General features: G+C 53.0%; 6 protein-coding genes across 6 annotated transcripts; 1 reads left to right on the top strand and 5 right to left on the bottom strand.

The window, feature by feature from the left end:
• Positions 1 to 554: 554 nt before the first annotated feature.
• On the bottom strand, positions 555 to 1,856 carry GNI_049280 (adenosine kinase; the record flags this gene model as incomplete). The annotated part of the gene is made up of 2 exons (XM_011131362.1): positions 555 to 1,657; positions 1,763 to 1,856. 2 exons carry the CDS (start codon positions 1,854 to 1,856, stop codon positions 555 to 557), a joined length of 1,197 nt encoding a protein of 398 aa, XP_011129664.1.
• A 118-nt stretch (positions 1,857 to 1,974) lies between these two features.
• GNI_049270 (putative P-type ATPase) lies at positions 1,975 to 6,518 on the bottom strand (the record flags this gene model as incomplete). Its single annotated transcript, XM_011131361.1, has 4 exons — positions 1,975 to 2,364; positions 2,605 to 3,433; positions 3,536 to 3,998; positions 4,064 to 6,518. The coding sequence occupies 4 exons, from the start codon at positions 6,516 to 6,518 to the stop codon at positions 1,975 to 1,977; spliced, it is 4,137 nt and encodes a 1,378-aa protein (XP_011129663.1).
• A 19-nt stretch (positions 6,519 to 6,537) lies between these two features.
• On the bottom strand, positions 6,538 to 7,977 carry GNI_049260 (putative 26S proteasome regulatory subunit; the record flags this gene model as incomplete). The annotated part of the gene is made up of 2 exons (XM_011131360.1): positions 6,538 to 6,996; positions 7,255 to 7,977. The coding sequence occupies 2 exons, from the start codon at positions 7,975 to 7,977 to the stop codon at positions 6,538 to 6,540; spliced, it is 1,182 nt and encodes a 393-aa protein (XP_011129662.1).
• A 401-nt stretch (positions 7,978 to 8,378) lies between these two features.
• Positions 8,379 to 9,262, bottom strand: GNI_049250 (putative vacuolar ATP synthase proteolipid subunit; the record flags this gene model as incomplete). Its single annotated transcript, XM_011131359.1, has 2 exons — positions 8,379 to 8,464; positions 8,533 to 9,262. 2 exons carry the CDS (start codon positions 9,260 to 9,262, stop codon positions 8,379 to 8,381), a joined length of 816 nt encoding a protein of 271 aa, XP_011129661.1.
• A 367-nt stretch (positions 9,263 to 9,629) lies between these two features.
• Positions 9,630 to 12,118, top strand: GNI_049240 (hypothetical protein; the record flags this gene model as incomplete). Its single annotated transcript, XM_011131358.1, has 3 exons — positions 9,630 to 9,776; positions 9,819 to 10,107; positions 10,227 to 12,118. The coding sequence occupies 3 exons, from the start codon at positions 9,630 to 9,632 to the stop codon at positions 12,116 to 12,118; spliced, it is 2,328 nt and encodes a 775-aa protein (XP_011129660.1).
• A 381-nt stretch (positions 12,119 to 12,499) lies between these two features.
• GNI_049230 (methyltransferase) lies at positions 12,500 to 13,762 on the bottom strand (the record flags this gene model as incomplete). The annotated part of the gene is made up of 1 exon (XM_011131357.1): positions 12,500 to 13,762. The coding sequence occupies one exon, from the start codon at positions 13,760 to 13,762 to the stop codon at positions 12,500 to 12,502; it is 1,263 nt and encodes a 420-aa protein (XP_011129659.1).
• Between the last annotated feature and the right edge of the window lie 571 nt (positions 13,763 to 14,333).

Genomic DNA, 14,333 nt, shown 5'->3' with positions numbered 1-14,333 from the left:
GGGGGGGGGGGGGGGGACTACTGAATCGATGTTGGACATGTCGTTGAGCCAGGCAAGTCCGGTATACCCGCCGGCAATTCGGTTGATGAGATCGCAATTCCCCAAGTTCTGGTAGGCAAGTTGGAGACCCGTCTGGGAACCTTGGAGCTCAGTCAGGTTGGACGTGAGGTAGCGGTAGCCGGGGTCGTCCACTGCGATCCCGGCCTCCGAAAGTCGAGTCAACAAGTGGAAGGTGGGTTCCTCTAACTTGGGCTTGCCCAAATAAGCATACCACTCACCACGGTCCTGTGCCGCCTCCGGTTCGTACTGCCTTGTGACTATCTCATCGAACGTCCTGCACAGAATCGCCCACGTCATTCCCAACTCCTCGTTAAAAAATGGAACCAACTCCTCTCAGTTTCGGTTTACTTTTTGCCCGGTTCGTGTTGGCACCGCCAGCTGGGTGACACTGCGTATAAGAAAAGCAGACTAGGATCATATTCTGACTGGGTCTCACCCGACTGAAAACAAAACTTTAACAGTGCCAGCACTCAGCACTTGTGATGCTTGCGAGATCATTGGACTTGCTCTGGGCGGAAATCGAAGCCGTTCGTACCGAGTATGAGTCGTGCACACGCGTTTGCCTTGCCCAGCGCCTCGGCGACGTCGTCCAGCGCGAGTTGTTTGCCCGGCGCAGTGCCCTTTTGGACCAGCACGGCGATCAGGCCGCCGAGAAAGGCGTCTCCGCAGCCATTGGTGTCGACGATATCGCTCACCGGCGGCACCGGGAACGTGGCCGACACGGGTCCGTCTTGTGTGAGCAGGGTGACCCAGGTATCTTGATCTCCTCTGGTGCAGACTGCCAGTCTCAGCGCCGGGCTCGGGCTCTGTGTATCCGGGAGTCCGGAAGCCGGGAGTGCGGATACGGGGTGTTCTGTGGGTGGGTGGTCCACATCGGAGCCGGTCGTTAAGACCTCGTCGCGTTTGGGACCGAACTCCGTGGTGGTGTCTTGGTTAGAGAGGGTCCAGCAGGTCATGGCATCTTGTACGGTTTTGCAAGCGTTTGCGTTGCGGAATGCTTCCCACTCGGACTCGTTGCCGATCAGAATGTTGGCCAGCTTGGCACAAAATTTAACGTCTGCGGTGAACATGTCTACAATGAAGGGTGCGGAGAGCGTAAGAACCAAGGTCCTGCCGGCCTCATGGGCAGTACTTGCCACGCGACGCATACTCGGGCCGTCAGCCGTTACAAAGAAGCCTGTGACACACACGACCTGCGCTGTGCGCCACACACTTTCTAGAGACTCAACATACTGTTTGCCCAACTTAGCCGTGGCACCCAAGCGCGTGCATAACGAACGGTTTTCTTTCGCAATACTCACAGCGCATGTACCGGTCGGCTCTTCCGCACTTACGTCGTAGTAACAACGCAGCCCAGGAATACTCTCTGCCGTCTCCTTCATCACTGACGCGTACGGATCTAACTCCGGCCCACTCGCCGTCTTACGACCTCCCACACATCCCACGAAAGCAACCTCAGACTCACCCTTCAGGCAAGCCGCCAACATCCGAGCAGTATTCTGACCAGAACCACCTGGCAATCTGATCACACATGGGTCATTAATCAGAGTATCAAAAAGATCATTATTCTTATCAGCATCATACATCTGATAACCATCTGGAAACAACGACCATCACAAGACCAAACCATCCCACCAGCATGGGGATGAGGACAAGGGGAATTGAGGACAAGGGGAATTGAGGACAAGGGGATATTACCTACCTTTAGAAAGATTGTACGATTGGTACCAGTCATCCGAGCATTCGCCTTTAATGAGATCTAGTATTGGGTTGCAGAATATGGCGCAGGCAATCATAATATGAAAAATCGAATCGGAACGGAACGGGGGGTTTGTTCTAACTAAACTGCGAACGATCTGGAGCCGTTTTGACCCTGCAACCAAAGTGGTCATTACGGTTGACCTAGAGTCAGGGTTAGAAGCCGTATCGAGCTCTGTACATTGGTTTCCATAGACACTCGTCAATGGCAAGAACGAGCAGTGTGGCCAAAAGTGATAGTCCAAGTTCCCACCACATGATGGGTAGTAGGCCGAGCGATTCTCGGATTCCAGGAAGAATGGTGGCAAGAACGCAGACGCAAAATGGGATGGCCACCGCAATGTGCATCCAGCCAGACCGATTGAACACTTTATAAAACGGGAGCCAGGATCGGACGCTGTACACCCAAAGCGTTTCGGACATGCCCGCAGTCAAGAAGCTCATCGAGTTCGCTCTCATGGCCGACCTAGATGGCGCAGTGTAGTAGTTATGGTCACGGCCATCCGGGTAACACCAGCCCAAGTCGTCCTTAGCCTCACATTCAAACTACGCGGATAAAGGGGTGTGCGTCTCATAGCGTGCATCTCATGGTGTGCATCTCATGGTGTGCGTCTCACGGCGTGCGTCTCACGATGTGCGTCTCACGATGTGCGTCTCACGATGTGCGTCTCACGGTGTGCGTCTCACGGTGTGCGTCTCACGGCGTGCGTCTCACGGCGTGCGTCCCACGGTGTGCGTCCCACGGTGTGCGGGACTCATATTGTGTGCAATTGATGTCCAGCTTACAGTATCAAGCCCTAAATCTTTGGGGGTGAATGCTCCATCTTTTCCAAGATACTTTCTTCCATTATAAGCTCTGCTGATGAGATGTGGTCGAGATTTTTCGTCGAAGTAGTTGACGTTAGTCTTCCAGCCGACCAGCATATCCCATGAAGGGGACTGGCAGTAGTAAGGAGTTCCGTTGCTCATGGTTAGACACTGACTGTTGATAGCGGCGGTGGTGAATGCTCCGGTCTGTATCCAAGAGAATAGAGCAGTGGATCCCATGATGACCGCGGATGCGGAGATCATATGGCCGAGAATGCCGTGTATCCAGCGTCGTCGGTTGAGAATATTGCTAGCTCTATTTCGGGGTGGCTTGCGCATGACATTGCTTTCAGGCGGTTCTTTACCTAGCGAGACTGCGGGTAGGGCGTCGCAAACAATGTTTACAAACAAGGTTTGAAGTCCGGACAAAGGGAGAGTCAGTCCGGCAATGACGCTGATTAATAGGTACACTATTTCACCGAAATCGGTACCTATCAGGAATGTTACAAACCTCTGCAGGTTCGCATACACTCGCCTACCCTCCTTTATGGCTTCCACTATCGTAGTAAAATTGTCATCCAACAGTATCAAATCTGATGCGCCTTTTGCAACATCAGTACCCGTAATCCCCATTGCGATACCTATATCAGCCGCTTGCAACGCCGGACCGTCATTTACACCGTCACCCGTCATTGCAACCACGTGACCTTGTCTTTGCAGCGATTTTACAATTGCTATTTTATGCTGCGGTTGCGCGCGCACGAACACACTCGTGTTTGCAATCACTAAATCGATTTGAGTCATCTTTCTCCCAGCGTCTGTTGGAACGCCGTTCGTTCCTACGGCAATGGCATCAACGTCCCCCCATTTGGTGTGCGCTTTTCGACGAATTCCGCAGCAGTATTCGAACCCGTCTTCTGTTGGCGGCACTACAGCTACGCTCGGTACCAGCAACTCCTCAGGCGGCACGTCTTCTAACGCAACCGTCAGATCAGTCACCATACAGTTTGTTATTTTGGGATGCGTTAGTCCAATTTTGCCAGCAATTGCCCTTGACGTCAGTTCCTGGTCACCTGTTATGATTTTTAGACCGACACCCGCAGAATTACAAAGCTCAATAGCCTCCTGGATACCAGGCTTGATGGGGTCACGGAACGCCAACAGTCCTAGAAACACACCCGTTACAGCCTGCAATATATCCAACCTATGATCGCCAGTGCCTGCAAGAACCAATGAGTCATAAAGATCTTCGCTCAATGGGATCATAGCAACGCCTAGGATTCGCAGTGCACGAGCGGCGAGTTCCCGATTAACATCTAGTATCTCATTGACCTCCGGGGCCTTCAAGAACGTCGTTCCCTCCTTAATCTCATCTGCAAGAGAAATTAAATGTGACAGGGAAACGAACTGGAAGGGAGGCAGCAGAAGGTTATGGTACATTTAGCATTGGGTGGAACAACCAGCTTTTGATTGAAGTACTGCAACAGTATCTCTGGTGCGCCTTTGATGGCCGCAATTGCTTCACACTTGGCATCGAATGGCCCGAAGGTTCCAGATTGGCACCGAACGATGCTGACCTGGAGCTTCCTTTTTGACGAAAAGGGAATGTTCAGATGCTCGTTAATATTTGGAATGTGTTCATCGTGCTTTACGACACCTGCTTTTGCGCAGGCCACTTTGATGGCCGCGTCGGCACTCATCCCAACTGCGTTCCAGCGACCCGTTTCCTGATCGAGCACAACGTTCCCGTCCGGACTGGCGGCTGCAGCTACGAGGAGCAGCAGCTTGACGGCCACCGCTTCTTCGGGGGCGACGTCCATCTCGTCGAAGCCGCTCGGCACGAGGGTCGAGCCGCAGCTGATGGCGCGATCACTGTACACGTGAACCCCTTGGTGCTCCGCCAGGTAATCCCTCTGGTGGTTCCCTTGGTGGTTCCCTTGGTGGTCCTGACTGATCTTGTGGCTGAGCTTGTGGCTGATCTTATGGCTGATCTTGTGGCTGATCTTGTGGCTGAGCTTCTGACTGATCTTGTGGCTGATCTTGTGGCTGATCCCTTCCATGGCGGGGTCGCTGAGGGCCCTGGCCGCCATGGCTTCGGGTTCCTGGTGTACTTCTTCGTCTCCATCTTCATCAACGGGGACCAGGACGCCTCGGGGGTTGTAGCCGTCGAGGGGCAGGAATCGGGCCTTACAGGCGCATATTTCAGAGTGTGTGGGTAGGTTCAGTTGTGCCTTATGCAGGTCGCGAAAGGAGATGAGACTTTCGCAGACCAGACGACTCTGCGTGAGAGTGCCAGTCTTGTCAGTACAGATGACGGAAGTGCAGCCAAGTGTCTCAACGGCAGGTAGTCTGCGGACAGCAGCGTTGAGTCGCTTCAGGTTGCGGCAACCCATGGCGAAACAGCTGGTGACCACGCTGGGTAGACTCTCGGGCATAGCTGCTACAGCGAACCCTACTGCGAGCGACAAGACGCTCACGAACCGGCTGCGCTGTGGCTGCGCCGGGTCGCTGTAGCCGCTGAACCAACCCACTATAATAATCGTCACCACGAAGACCACGGCCAAGATACCGATCGCGCCGCCGAGACGATCCAGCCTTGACTCCACAGGCGACTTGGTCCCGATTTTGACTTCGTTCATGATGGCTTCCGCGATGCGCCCGACTCGCGTCTTAAGCCCCACCGCGACTACCACGCCTTTCCCGAAGCCGTTGATGACCAGCGTGGAGTGGTAGAGCATGTGCTGGTTGCTGACTTGGTCCTGTACGCTCGGCCCCTCCTGTCCGTGCTGGCTGCTCTCTTGGTCTTGATCCCGGTCCTGCCCCGATCCGTCCCGTCCCGGCCCATCCTGTCCCGGCCCATCCCGTCCCGGTCCATCCCGCGTCTGCCCCTCCGGTCCGAATGTGTCGCGTTTGAGGAGCATGCCACCGAAGGTCCGCACTTCGTCGACGTCTTCTTCCAGGACGGCTTTGGCGACTTCGCAGGACTCGCCGGTGAGGATGGCTTCGTTGACACGGAGCTCGCGCGCTTCGGTGAGGCGTACGTCAGCGCCGACGCTGCAGCCGGGTGAGAGCAGGAGGAGGTCGCCGACGACGAGTTGGTCGGTGGGTATTTCGATTTCCTGGTTGTCGCGAATGACTCGGCTGGTGGCGTTGGCGAGTTGAGAAAGGGCGCTGAGTGCGTTGTTGGAGCGTACGGTAACCAGTGTGTCTGAACCGGTGTTGAGTATGACGAGGACGAGGACGACCACACCCTCAGCCCAGTCACGGAAACAGAGTGAGACCACGGCGGCGGCGACGAGGCAGAGAGTGAGCGGGTTGGCGACGGCGCGGAGGGCGTGTTCCCACCACCGTGTGCGACGCACATTAGCCATGACATTCGTGCCGAAGCGTTCTGCATTGCGGCGCACTTGGGAGGTACTCAATCCCGCACGCGCGTCCGTCTCGAACTCTGCACACAACGTCTGCAATGTACGTGTCTCTTCCGTACTCCGTAGCACCTGTGTCACCGCCTCCTGGACCGCTGCCGGCTGAGCAGAACGAGCCTTGCTCAACAAATCTTCCGCACTACACTGCGAAGACATCAACTGCTCAATCGCCGTACGCGCACCATCCTCTTGAATACGAGCTATCGTTGCCGTCGCCTTACGTGTTGACCGACTTATGTCCACTGTCAACGACCGTTTTCCCGGCGGCTTCGCATTCGCTCCCGAACTCCCTGTCGCCACCGAGTTGCGCCGCGCCGCCGAGACGGAGTTGCGCGCGACTGAGTTGCCCACAGCCTGCGCCAGTTCGAGTTCCGGCACGCCCGAGTGTTCCGGTGCCACAGTCGAAGACCGCCTCCTCGAGACCAGTGTCGACGAGAGTCTACGTAAGCCAGCCCTGAGAGCGGACATGACGCATCAGCAAGTTTTGTTAGGGTAAAATCGGTGCCTCGGAAACGGCGTTCGCAGGCGGACTATCTAGCTGCTGCTTCTCCTTCATCTTTTTTTTGTTCAAAGTCAACTCGTGGATCATCATGACCAACTTGGTCGCAAACCCTACAACGCCGCTTATGGCTCGACCGACCAGGGAAGGGGGAGGAAAGGGGGCAGATGGTTCAACTGACAAGGGAAAGGGATCGGGGGGAGGGGCAAGGGAACACCTGGGCGTACCTATATACGAAGCCAGTAGGGCGTCGTTGGTGTAGCGTTGGAAGCCCTGGGCCAGCACGTCAGGGTCGCTTTTTTCGGGAAGTGAGTTCATCAAGACCTGAAGCTGCGCCAGAATGTGTGGCTTCACTTCCCGTCGGCCCTCCGCCACGTCTTTCAAGTAGACGGAAATTTGCTCCAGTTTCTTGGCAGCGGTGGACAAAGCGTTCACCTTGTCCTCGATCTGGAGCGGAGTTGGGCATGTGTGTGTTGACCATGTGCGATGCATATGTGTACCATTTGAAGCACGTAGGTATCGTATGCGCCTGTGTTATGGTGCCACATAGTGTGTGCCAGACAGTGTGTGCCAGACAGTGTGTGCCAAACAGTGTGTACCAAACAGTGTGTGCCAAACAGTGTGTGCCAAACAGTGTGTGCCTAACAGTGTGTGCCAGACAGTGAAGCGGTGCGTGGCGAGTGGAAGAAGTGTCGTGTGGTTTACAGCGGTTCCGAGAGTGACTTCATAGTTGGATTCGACGTCCCTGAGTAGGTGTTCGACGCCGACTTCTTCGGCCTCGGAGGCACCGAGAGTGAAGTTGGTGTGTACGAAGGTGCGTCTGTTTTGGTTGTCGTGGGAGGGTTGTTCGAAGGAGTAGTAAGTTTGGACGAGAGGTTTGGCGTTTTCTTCTTTGCATTTGGCGGCGACGTCAACAACTAGGAAGAGGGGGTGACGACAGTACTGTCTGAAGAGCTCATGTATCATATGATCGTTTGGTTTGATGACACCGGCAGAACTATACCATCCGACTACGTTTTCACGAGCATTGATTTTCTTAAACATGCGAAACATCTTGTCAAGGTAGCTATGGTCAAGATACCAAATGGTAGTGTCTTTAGCATGTTCCTCAAAAGGAACACCGAAGGAATTGGTAACGTGAGTCTTCCCCGAGTCCGTCTCACCCAACAGGCACCCTACCACCCGCCGGTTCGTGCCCTGCGCCGCACGCATATAGTGGTCTGCAATTGACAACAATGGCGTGGGGTGAATCGCAATCTCCTGTGTCTCCAATAAGTCCACATCTTCTTGTTTAAAGTATTGGTACCAACCCGTAGCGTGCCGCTCGTCCGCCGTATCCCGCTGAGCCTTCTGCAACGCCTTCTCACGCCGCTCCTGCGCCAACCGCTCGCGGTCCAATACCGACTTTGGCTGCGCCTTCTCCTCCATTTATTTCAGATAAAAACTTCACCACCAGACACGCACTTCCACCCACCCATTCTCTCCCAGCCTAGCTGACGTCCCCAGACCGGCTCACCATGCTGTGCAGACCGCTCATGATGCTGTCGCGTGGCCTGTGCAGACACCCGAATAACAGACGGTCTAGAAACCGTGAGAACTCACACAACAAAAAACCAAAATGAACCCAACTAGTCATCAGATTGGTCCAACTAGTCATCAGATTGGTCCAACTAGTCATGACTGGCTAAATTGGTCATCAGACTGCCGACAAACGCCCGTCACCGGAGTGGCCGAACACACACGGGCAGACGGTGCGTCAGTGGCTCAACACACAGTGGGTCAGTGGCGGAACAAGCGGGTCCCTGGCCGGGCGAAGGGCCAGAAGGCAGCTACCACTGAGAGGCGTTTGTTGGCCAGCTGCTGCTCGGCATCGACACGTTCGACTGCACGATTCCGACAATGACGCCAAACAGACCTGCAGAGGCGGTGTGGTGAGCGGGCGCGGGCTTGAGGAATGGGGTGGATGCAGGGGAGTCAGCATACCAAGAGCAGAGGCGAAGATTTCGACGACGAGCATTTTGACGAAGAGTTCTGGAAGTTGTGCATCGCCAAGGGCGCAGCTACTGCCGGCGACTCCAACGGAAAGGCCACAGACCAAATTCGAACCGCCGACCGTGATGCCTGCGCAGAGGAGAGCCCAGCCCGCGACGGCGGCTTCAGCGGGGAGGCCGGTGTTGCAGGGCATGGTAGGGCTACAGTGAAAGTCGGGGATGAGTGAGTTCTTGGCGTTGAGCAGAATGGCCATAATGACTCCGTAGATAGCCACGGCTTCGCAGAAAATAATCGACACCAGGTTCTTCGACCTGATTCTCGGACTCCGGATGGCCGCGCCCATCAAGGATGAACCGGTCAGGAACATCCCCCAGGCGGCGCCAGTTACTGAGAACGCAATCGCAAACGCTACGCCAAGAAATCCCCAAAACGAGGGGTGTATATACTGGAACACATCGCCCCAAGTTGTCAGGTTCATAGAGTCAGCAGCTACAGACCATAGGATCATTGTCACCGCGTCGGGCCGCCGTGACGCCCACCGGATCGTCGCGACCGGATCATTGTGATTCCGACAGGACCGTGGTGAAGCCCCATAATCGTCATGAATCGTCGTGCAGCCACACGCCCCGTGATAACCGTCACGGGGCAGATCGGATTCTGGTGGTCCAGATCGGATCTTAGTGGCTGTGTCTGGTCGTCGTGGGCATGTCCTAGCTCTCATTATGTTGCCTCAGGTACAGGAGTCCCTCAGTGCCTCAGGTACAGGAGTCCCTCAGATACAGGAGAGTGCACAAGATAGATCGTTGGCCGTGAATGATTAGCGAGATCCTCGCAGTGTGGGGCACGGTAAAATGAGTGAACAGCCTTACCGATGGCCATGATATCTGGTTTTACAGGCGGGAAAAGATGAACTTTAAAATTTCGAGATATTCACACAACGCAAAGGAGGGAATGAGTGGGGGAAGGGCTTGGTGCTGGAAGTTTTAGCCGAGGACCTGGGTGGGGTCCTAGTTAGTGGTAGGGTCCTAGTTAGTGGTAGGGTCCTAGTTAGTGGCGGAACTGGGTTTTTTTAAATCAGCAGGGACGTTATGCAGAAGCTGAAGGAGTATTTGGCGCAGTATCAGCTACCAGTCGTGTTTGCGACAGGGGAACACCTAGGCCGCCACAATCCTTGGAGCATGGCTCAAGGCAAGTTGAAATCGACTGGCGAAGAAGCCACTGTACTTTTCCATCAGGTAGGCGACCTCCACCTGTGCTGTGTATGGCTACCAGATTAGAATGAAGCAATGGATGCCGGCACAATTGACTACTTAAAATTGGACGCTATCTCATTATGTCGATACCGCCATCCTGGAATTGTGTCTCCTTTGATTCCGCTGTACAGCAGTCCTGCAGTTACTTTGATAGCTATTCGACCGGTCTCAACAATATTACAAAGTACGACTAGCTCGCCCGCACCCTGCACAACCCTTGATCCGTGTGCAGAGCTACGATTAAAACTGTCATTGCCTGAAGTGCTCCATGGATTACGAGATTTACAGTCAACTGTAGAATTCCTTCACTCTCGTAAGTCGAACTATACTTTGTGTAATCTGTATGCACTATGTGCACTCTGATGGGAGCGTGCGTCTGATGGGAGCGTGCGTCTGATGGGAGCGTGCGTCTGTATCTATTTCTCTATATAGAATGTCGTATCGCTCATTTAAATATATGTCCTTCAACAATATACGTTGATCGTAATGGCAAATGGTTGTTGGGTGGATTTCTGTGCTCGGCACCCATCCAGGACCGTTTGGGAGGTATGTTGAACAATTCTGGCGCGGTAGGCGGAACATCCATATATAACTGTTTTGATGGCAGTACAAGCCTGGATGAATGTGACCGGTTGTCGCTGAGTATCATCGCCAAAGAGTACCTCTTATGCGTACAGGGATTGATACCACCTCCTGGAGGAGTGTCAGTTGACTTAACAAGAACAGATCCTGTCGGAATCAAGTTGGCTAGGGAGTTCTTAGAAAGACAATCACGAAAGCATTTAAGCCACCAAGAGCTAGAAGTTGTCCATTCCCTAATTCGTGGTCCTACTGGCGATCCGAACAAAGGTGCTGGGGTTGCAGATTTGCCCGTGTTCAAATCCAAGGTAATGACAATATATGAAGGATTCGACGAATTCCATAAAAAACCGGTTTACGAGCAGTTGCGATTCTTGGAGCATATATTGCAAGACCCTTATGAAAATTCTTTGGGTCGCGATCGGCAAACTTCTATCAATATCTCGGTTTTGAAAGATGGCGGGGATGACTTAATGAAGGCATCTTTCATTAATAGCCACATTCTACCGTCCCTTCTAACTTGCATCAGTAGCGATACTAGTTGCAGGGATTTCTCTCGTATCATGCCTAGGATAATTTACGCCATTTTACAGTGCGTCAAACTCGACCATAAAATGTACCACACACGTGTTTGGCCATATCTAAAAAAATTATTGAGCGCAAGAGAAATTGGAATTAATGCCGTCACTCAGATACTAAAGGAAGTGCCCTTCCTTCTATCCCTCGACCCGGCCCAGGAGAGTGTCTGGATACAGTTTGTGGTCAAGTGTATCAGCATAAATGAGGCTACCATACAATCGATAGCGATTCAGCAGTTGCCGAGGGTAATCAAGAATCTAAGACCCAACACTCTGGATACCGCTCTCAATACCGTCGGTAGCATCGTAGCCAGCACGGCGGCGGTCTTCGGTCAGAGTTCGCAAGGGGTACAGAATCCTGGCGTGACTGAGAATAGAGTTGGTGACTCACAAAAATCTACGGGAAGCGGACTTTTAAGCAGCGGCGTTGATGCTCTCGTGGCGACGTTAAGTACTGCGGGCATTCGCCCCACGACCAGCTCTGGCATCACACTGGTCGACATTGTCAAGGCAGTTTGCACCACGGTCACTCGTAGCCCTTCTGCGGTCTCCGCGACCGGCTCCACGGCCGGGGGCGCCGCAGCGGGGGCGGGGGTTACTCCTGAGTTGCGCACTTGTGCGTTCCAATGCTTCCACGAGCTATTGTCCGTGTTGGACTTCGACACAAAGAAAGATTTAATTGTGCCTACCATTATCAAAATTGTTTCGGATGATGCATCAACTCAGGTAAGCAGGGCAGCAGTCAGCCTCTGCCGACAGACTCACTGGGGCTTCTCCCTCCACGAGCGCGTTCGGCTCCTCCTTCCCGTGTTGCTGGTGGTTATATCTCATGAACATCTGGACCATGACACGTACCACGAAGCGAGAAAATTGCTGCAAGAGAATCTACAACAAATTTACAACGTAAGAGATGTTCGGTCCGGCACCCAGCTCGTTAGCGCCAGCCAAATTGTTGTTGCCAACCAACTCGGAGCCCAAGACCCGAAACCGTCTATGACTCAAGGACGGACAGAGCCCAAAGAACAGAATGGGTCAGCCAACCGGCAACTGCAAAACAGAACGGAAGGTGGAACGAAAGTCGGGCCCCCAAAGTATGAAAAATCACTCGACGATCTCTTTGTGAATGATACCAGTACTGATCCGTTCGACGCGCTTAGGCATCTCTAGCTTTCGTGGAGACAAATTCCGCTTTGACGGAGGTGCCTTCAGTTTAGGAGGCTTGCCTACAGCCCCGCGTTAGCCAGGCCTACAGCCCCGCGTTAGCCAGGCCTACAGCCCCGCGTTAGCCAGGCCTACAGCCCCGCGTTAGCCAGGCCTCGTTAGCTCTACAGCCCAGTTATTTGAGTCATAATACACATTTGTTACGCTTGCCCCAGTTCCACAAGCCGTACTACATTCCGATACGATCTCCTCTTTGGTGAATGCTTTATAAAACCGGTAGCACTCAGCCGCAGGCAACGACCACTTGACAAGCACTGGAATCAAATACAAATTACCCAACAGCAGAGCCCGTCAGGGGGAGCTCGAAAGGCGGAGCATTCCCGCGCCTTATGGATCGGTGGTAAAATATAACGAACCCGTGGATCGGCGGTGGTACAATAAGAGCGACAGTCGAGAGGAAGCGGTGTTGGAGAGGGGGATGGTTAAGGGGACGCGATGCTTACTTTCTGGTTCGTCGAATTTCCTAGCTCCGATGGTCCCCTGCTTCTGTTCCTCGGCCCATACGTATATGAGGATCTTGCCTCCCGGCTTGGTAATTCGAACTAGTTCCCGAATTCCTTCAGCTCTCCTGTCTGCTGTAGTGATGTGATGGAGAACCGCAATGCAAATACAAAAATCGGCGATACCGCTTCTGAAGTGGAGTTGCAAAGCGTCATCGCGAAACACTTCCACCGGTTCGAGCATTCTGCGCGCCTCTTTTGCGAAGAGAAGAGTGTTTACTGAGTTTCTTGCGTTGGTTAAAAGGTTGGAACTGTAGTCCGTTCCAATCCACAAGGCTCTCGGGTGCACCGCGGTACTGTATTTGCCGTTGCCGCATCCAACATCGACAATTATCTGACCAGCACACGTGTGCGACGCCAGCCAATTAACAATTTTAGGCCATCCTTTATACCGGGTGTTGCTGAAATGGTCCGCAATATTCTCGTAAACCTCATGCACGTATCTCTCCTCATATTGCACTGGTCCGAGGTGCGCGAACTCCTCAGGATCCACCTTTTTCTCCTTATCCCCAGATTTACCAGCGCTGGGAAACCAGCCCAAATTAAACTTTAAGAAAGGATTGAATTCTGGCACTGGATTCGACGCTGTATTTGGGACCGATTCTATCGGTGGGACCGATTCTCTCGGTGGGACCGATTCTCTCGGTGGGACCGATTCGCCTAAAAAATCTCTCGCTTCAACAATGGAGACCGATGGATTTTGACTACTTGGGTTAGTTCCATATATATTATATACATTAATGTCCTCTGGATCTTGAATCCATACTAGATATTGGCCCTTATGAATCAGTCTCACCTCCATATCATTTGTTACCAAACTTTTTCTTCTTACAATACAATTCGAACGGGGACAGTAAAAGTATAAAACCGATTGATACGACATTGGACACCACCAGTAGTTGTTGGAGCCGAACGGTACCTTGATAACAGTGGCAAACCCTCCAGCCCCATCGCAGTCTCCCGCATTTATGCGATGACCGTGTTCGAGACAGACATATGTGGGCTTGTTAACTTTGCGTCCGGCCTTTTCGCACACCTTTTCTGAATCCATTATCATTAACAGCTTCAATACACAATCGTCCTTCGTCATCGCACTTGACCTCGCTCCCGAAATGTCCAACAGAATATCTCTTTCCTTCTCCAACGATCCGCTCCGGCAGCCCGGCGAGTCACACGTGACGCCCAACAAACTAAATTCCAGGTCCGCTAATGAGGAGGCCCTTCGTAACAGAAGACCCGTGCCAAATGACCTTACTACCCTGTCCTTTTCGCCTTGGACAGTTCTCTTGACAAAACTGTACAGAGGATGCTTTTCCCGCAACGACCTACACCAGAAACTCATTGACAGTCAACCACTCTTACGTTAAATGAATCTTCTCCATTTCCTCAGACGGTCCTCACCTCTATTCCACTATCCGAGTCCAGACCGTATTCTGGGCACGAATTCTCCACTCGAAATTACTGTCAACCCCTCCCTGGCATTCAAACCCGCACGCCTTCTTTACCTCCTTCCACAAAAATCCGTGAAGTTTAGAATATCTACAGTCGGCGCACGTGGCTATAGACGCCACATGCAGGACCAACAATGTTACGTTCGTACCATTCTGTCATCGCCTAGTTATTGGCAAAAAAGAAGTCGTGCACCTCTTCGATGCTGACTT

The sequence above is a fragment of the Gregarina niphandrodes genome, assembly GCF_000223845.1.
Source record: "Gregarina niphandrodes unplaced genomic scaffold scaffold00007, whole genome shotgun sequence".
In the NCBI taxonomy this organism is placed as follows: domain Eukaryota; phylum Apicomplexa; class Conoidasida; order Eugregarinorida; family Gregarinidae; genus Gregarina; species Gregarina niphandrodes.
The sequence above is the reverse complement of the archived record's forward strand: the minus strand, read 5'-3'. Positions and strand labels throughout refer to the sequence as shown.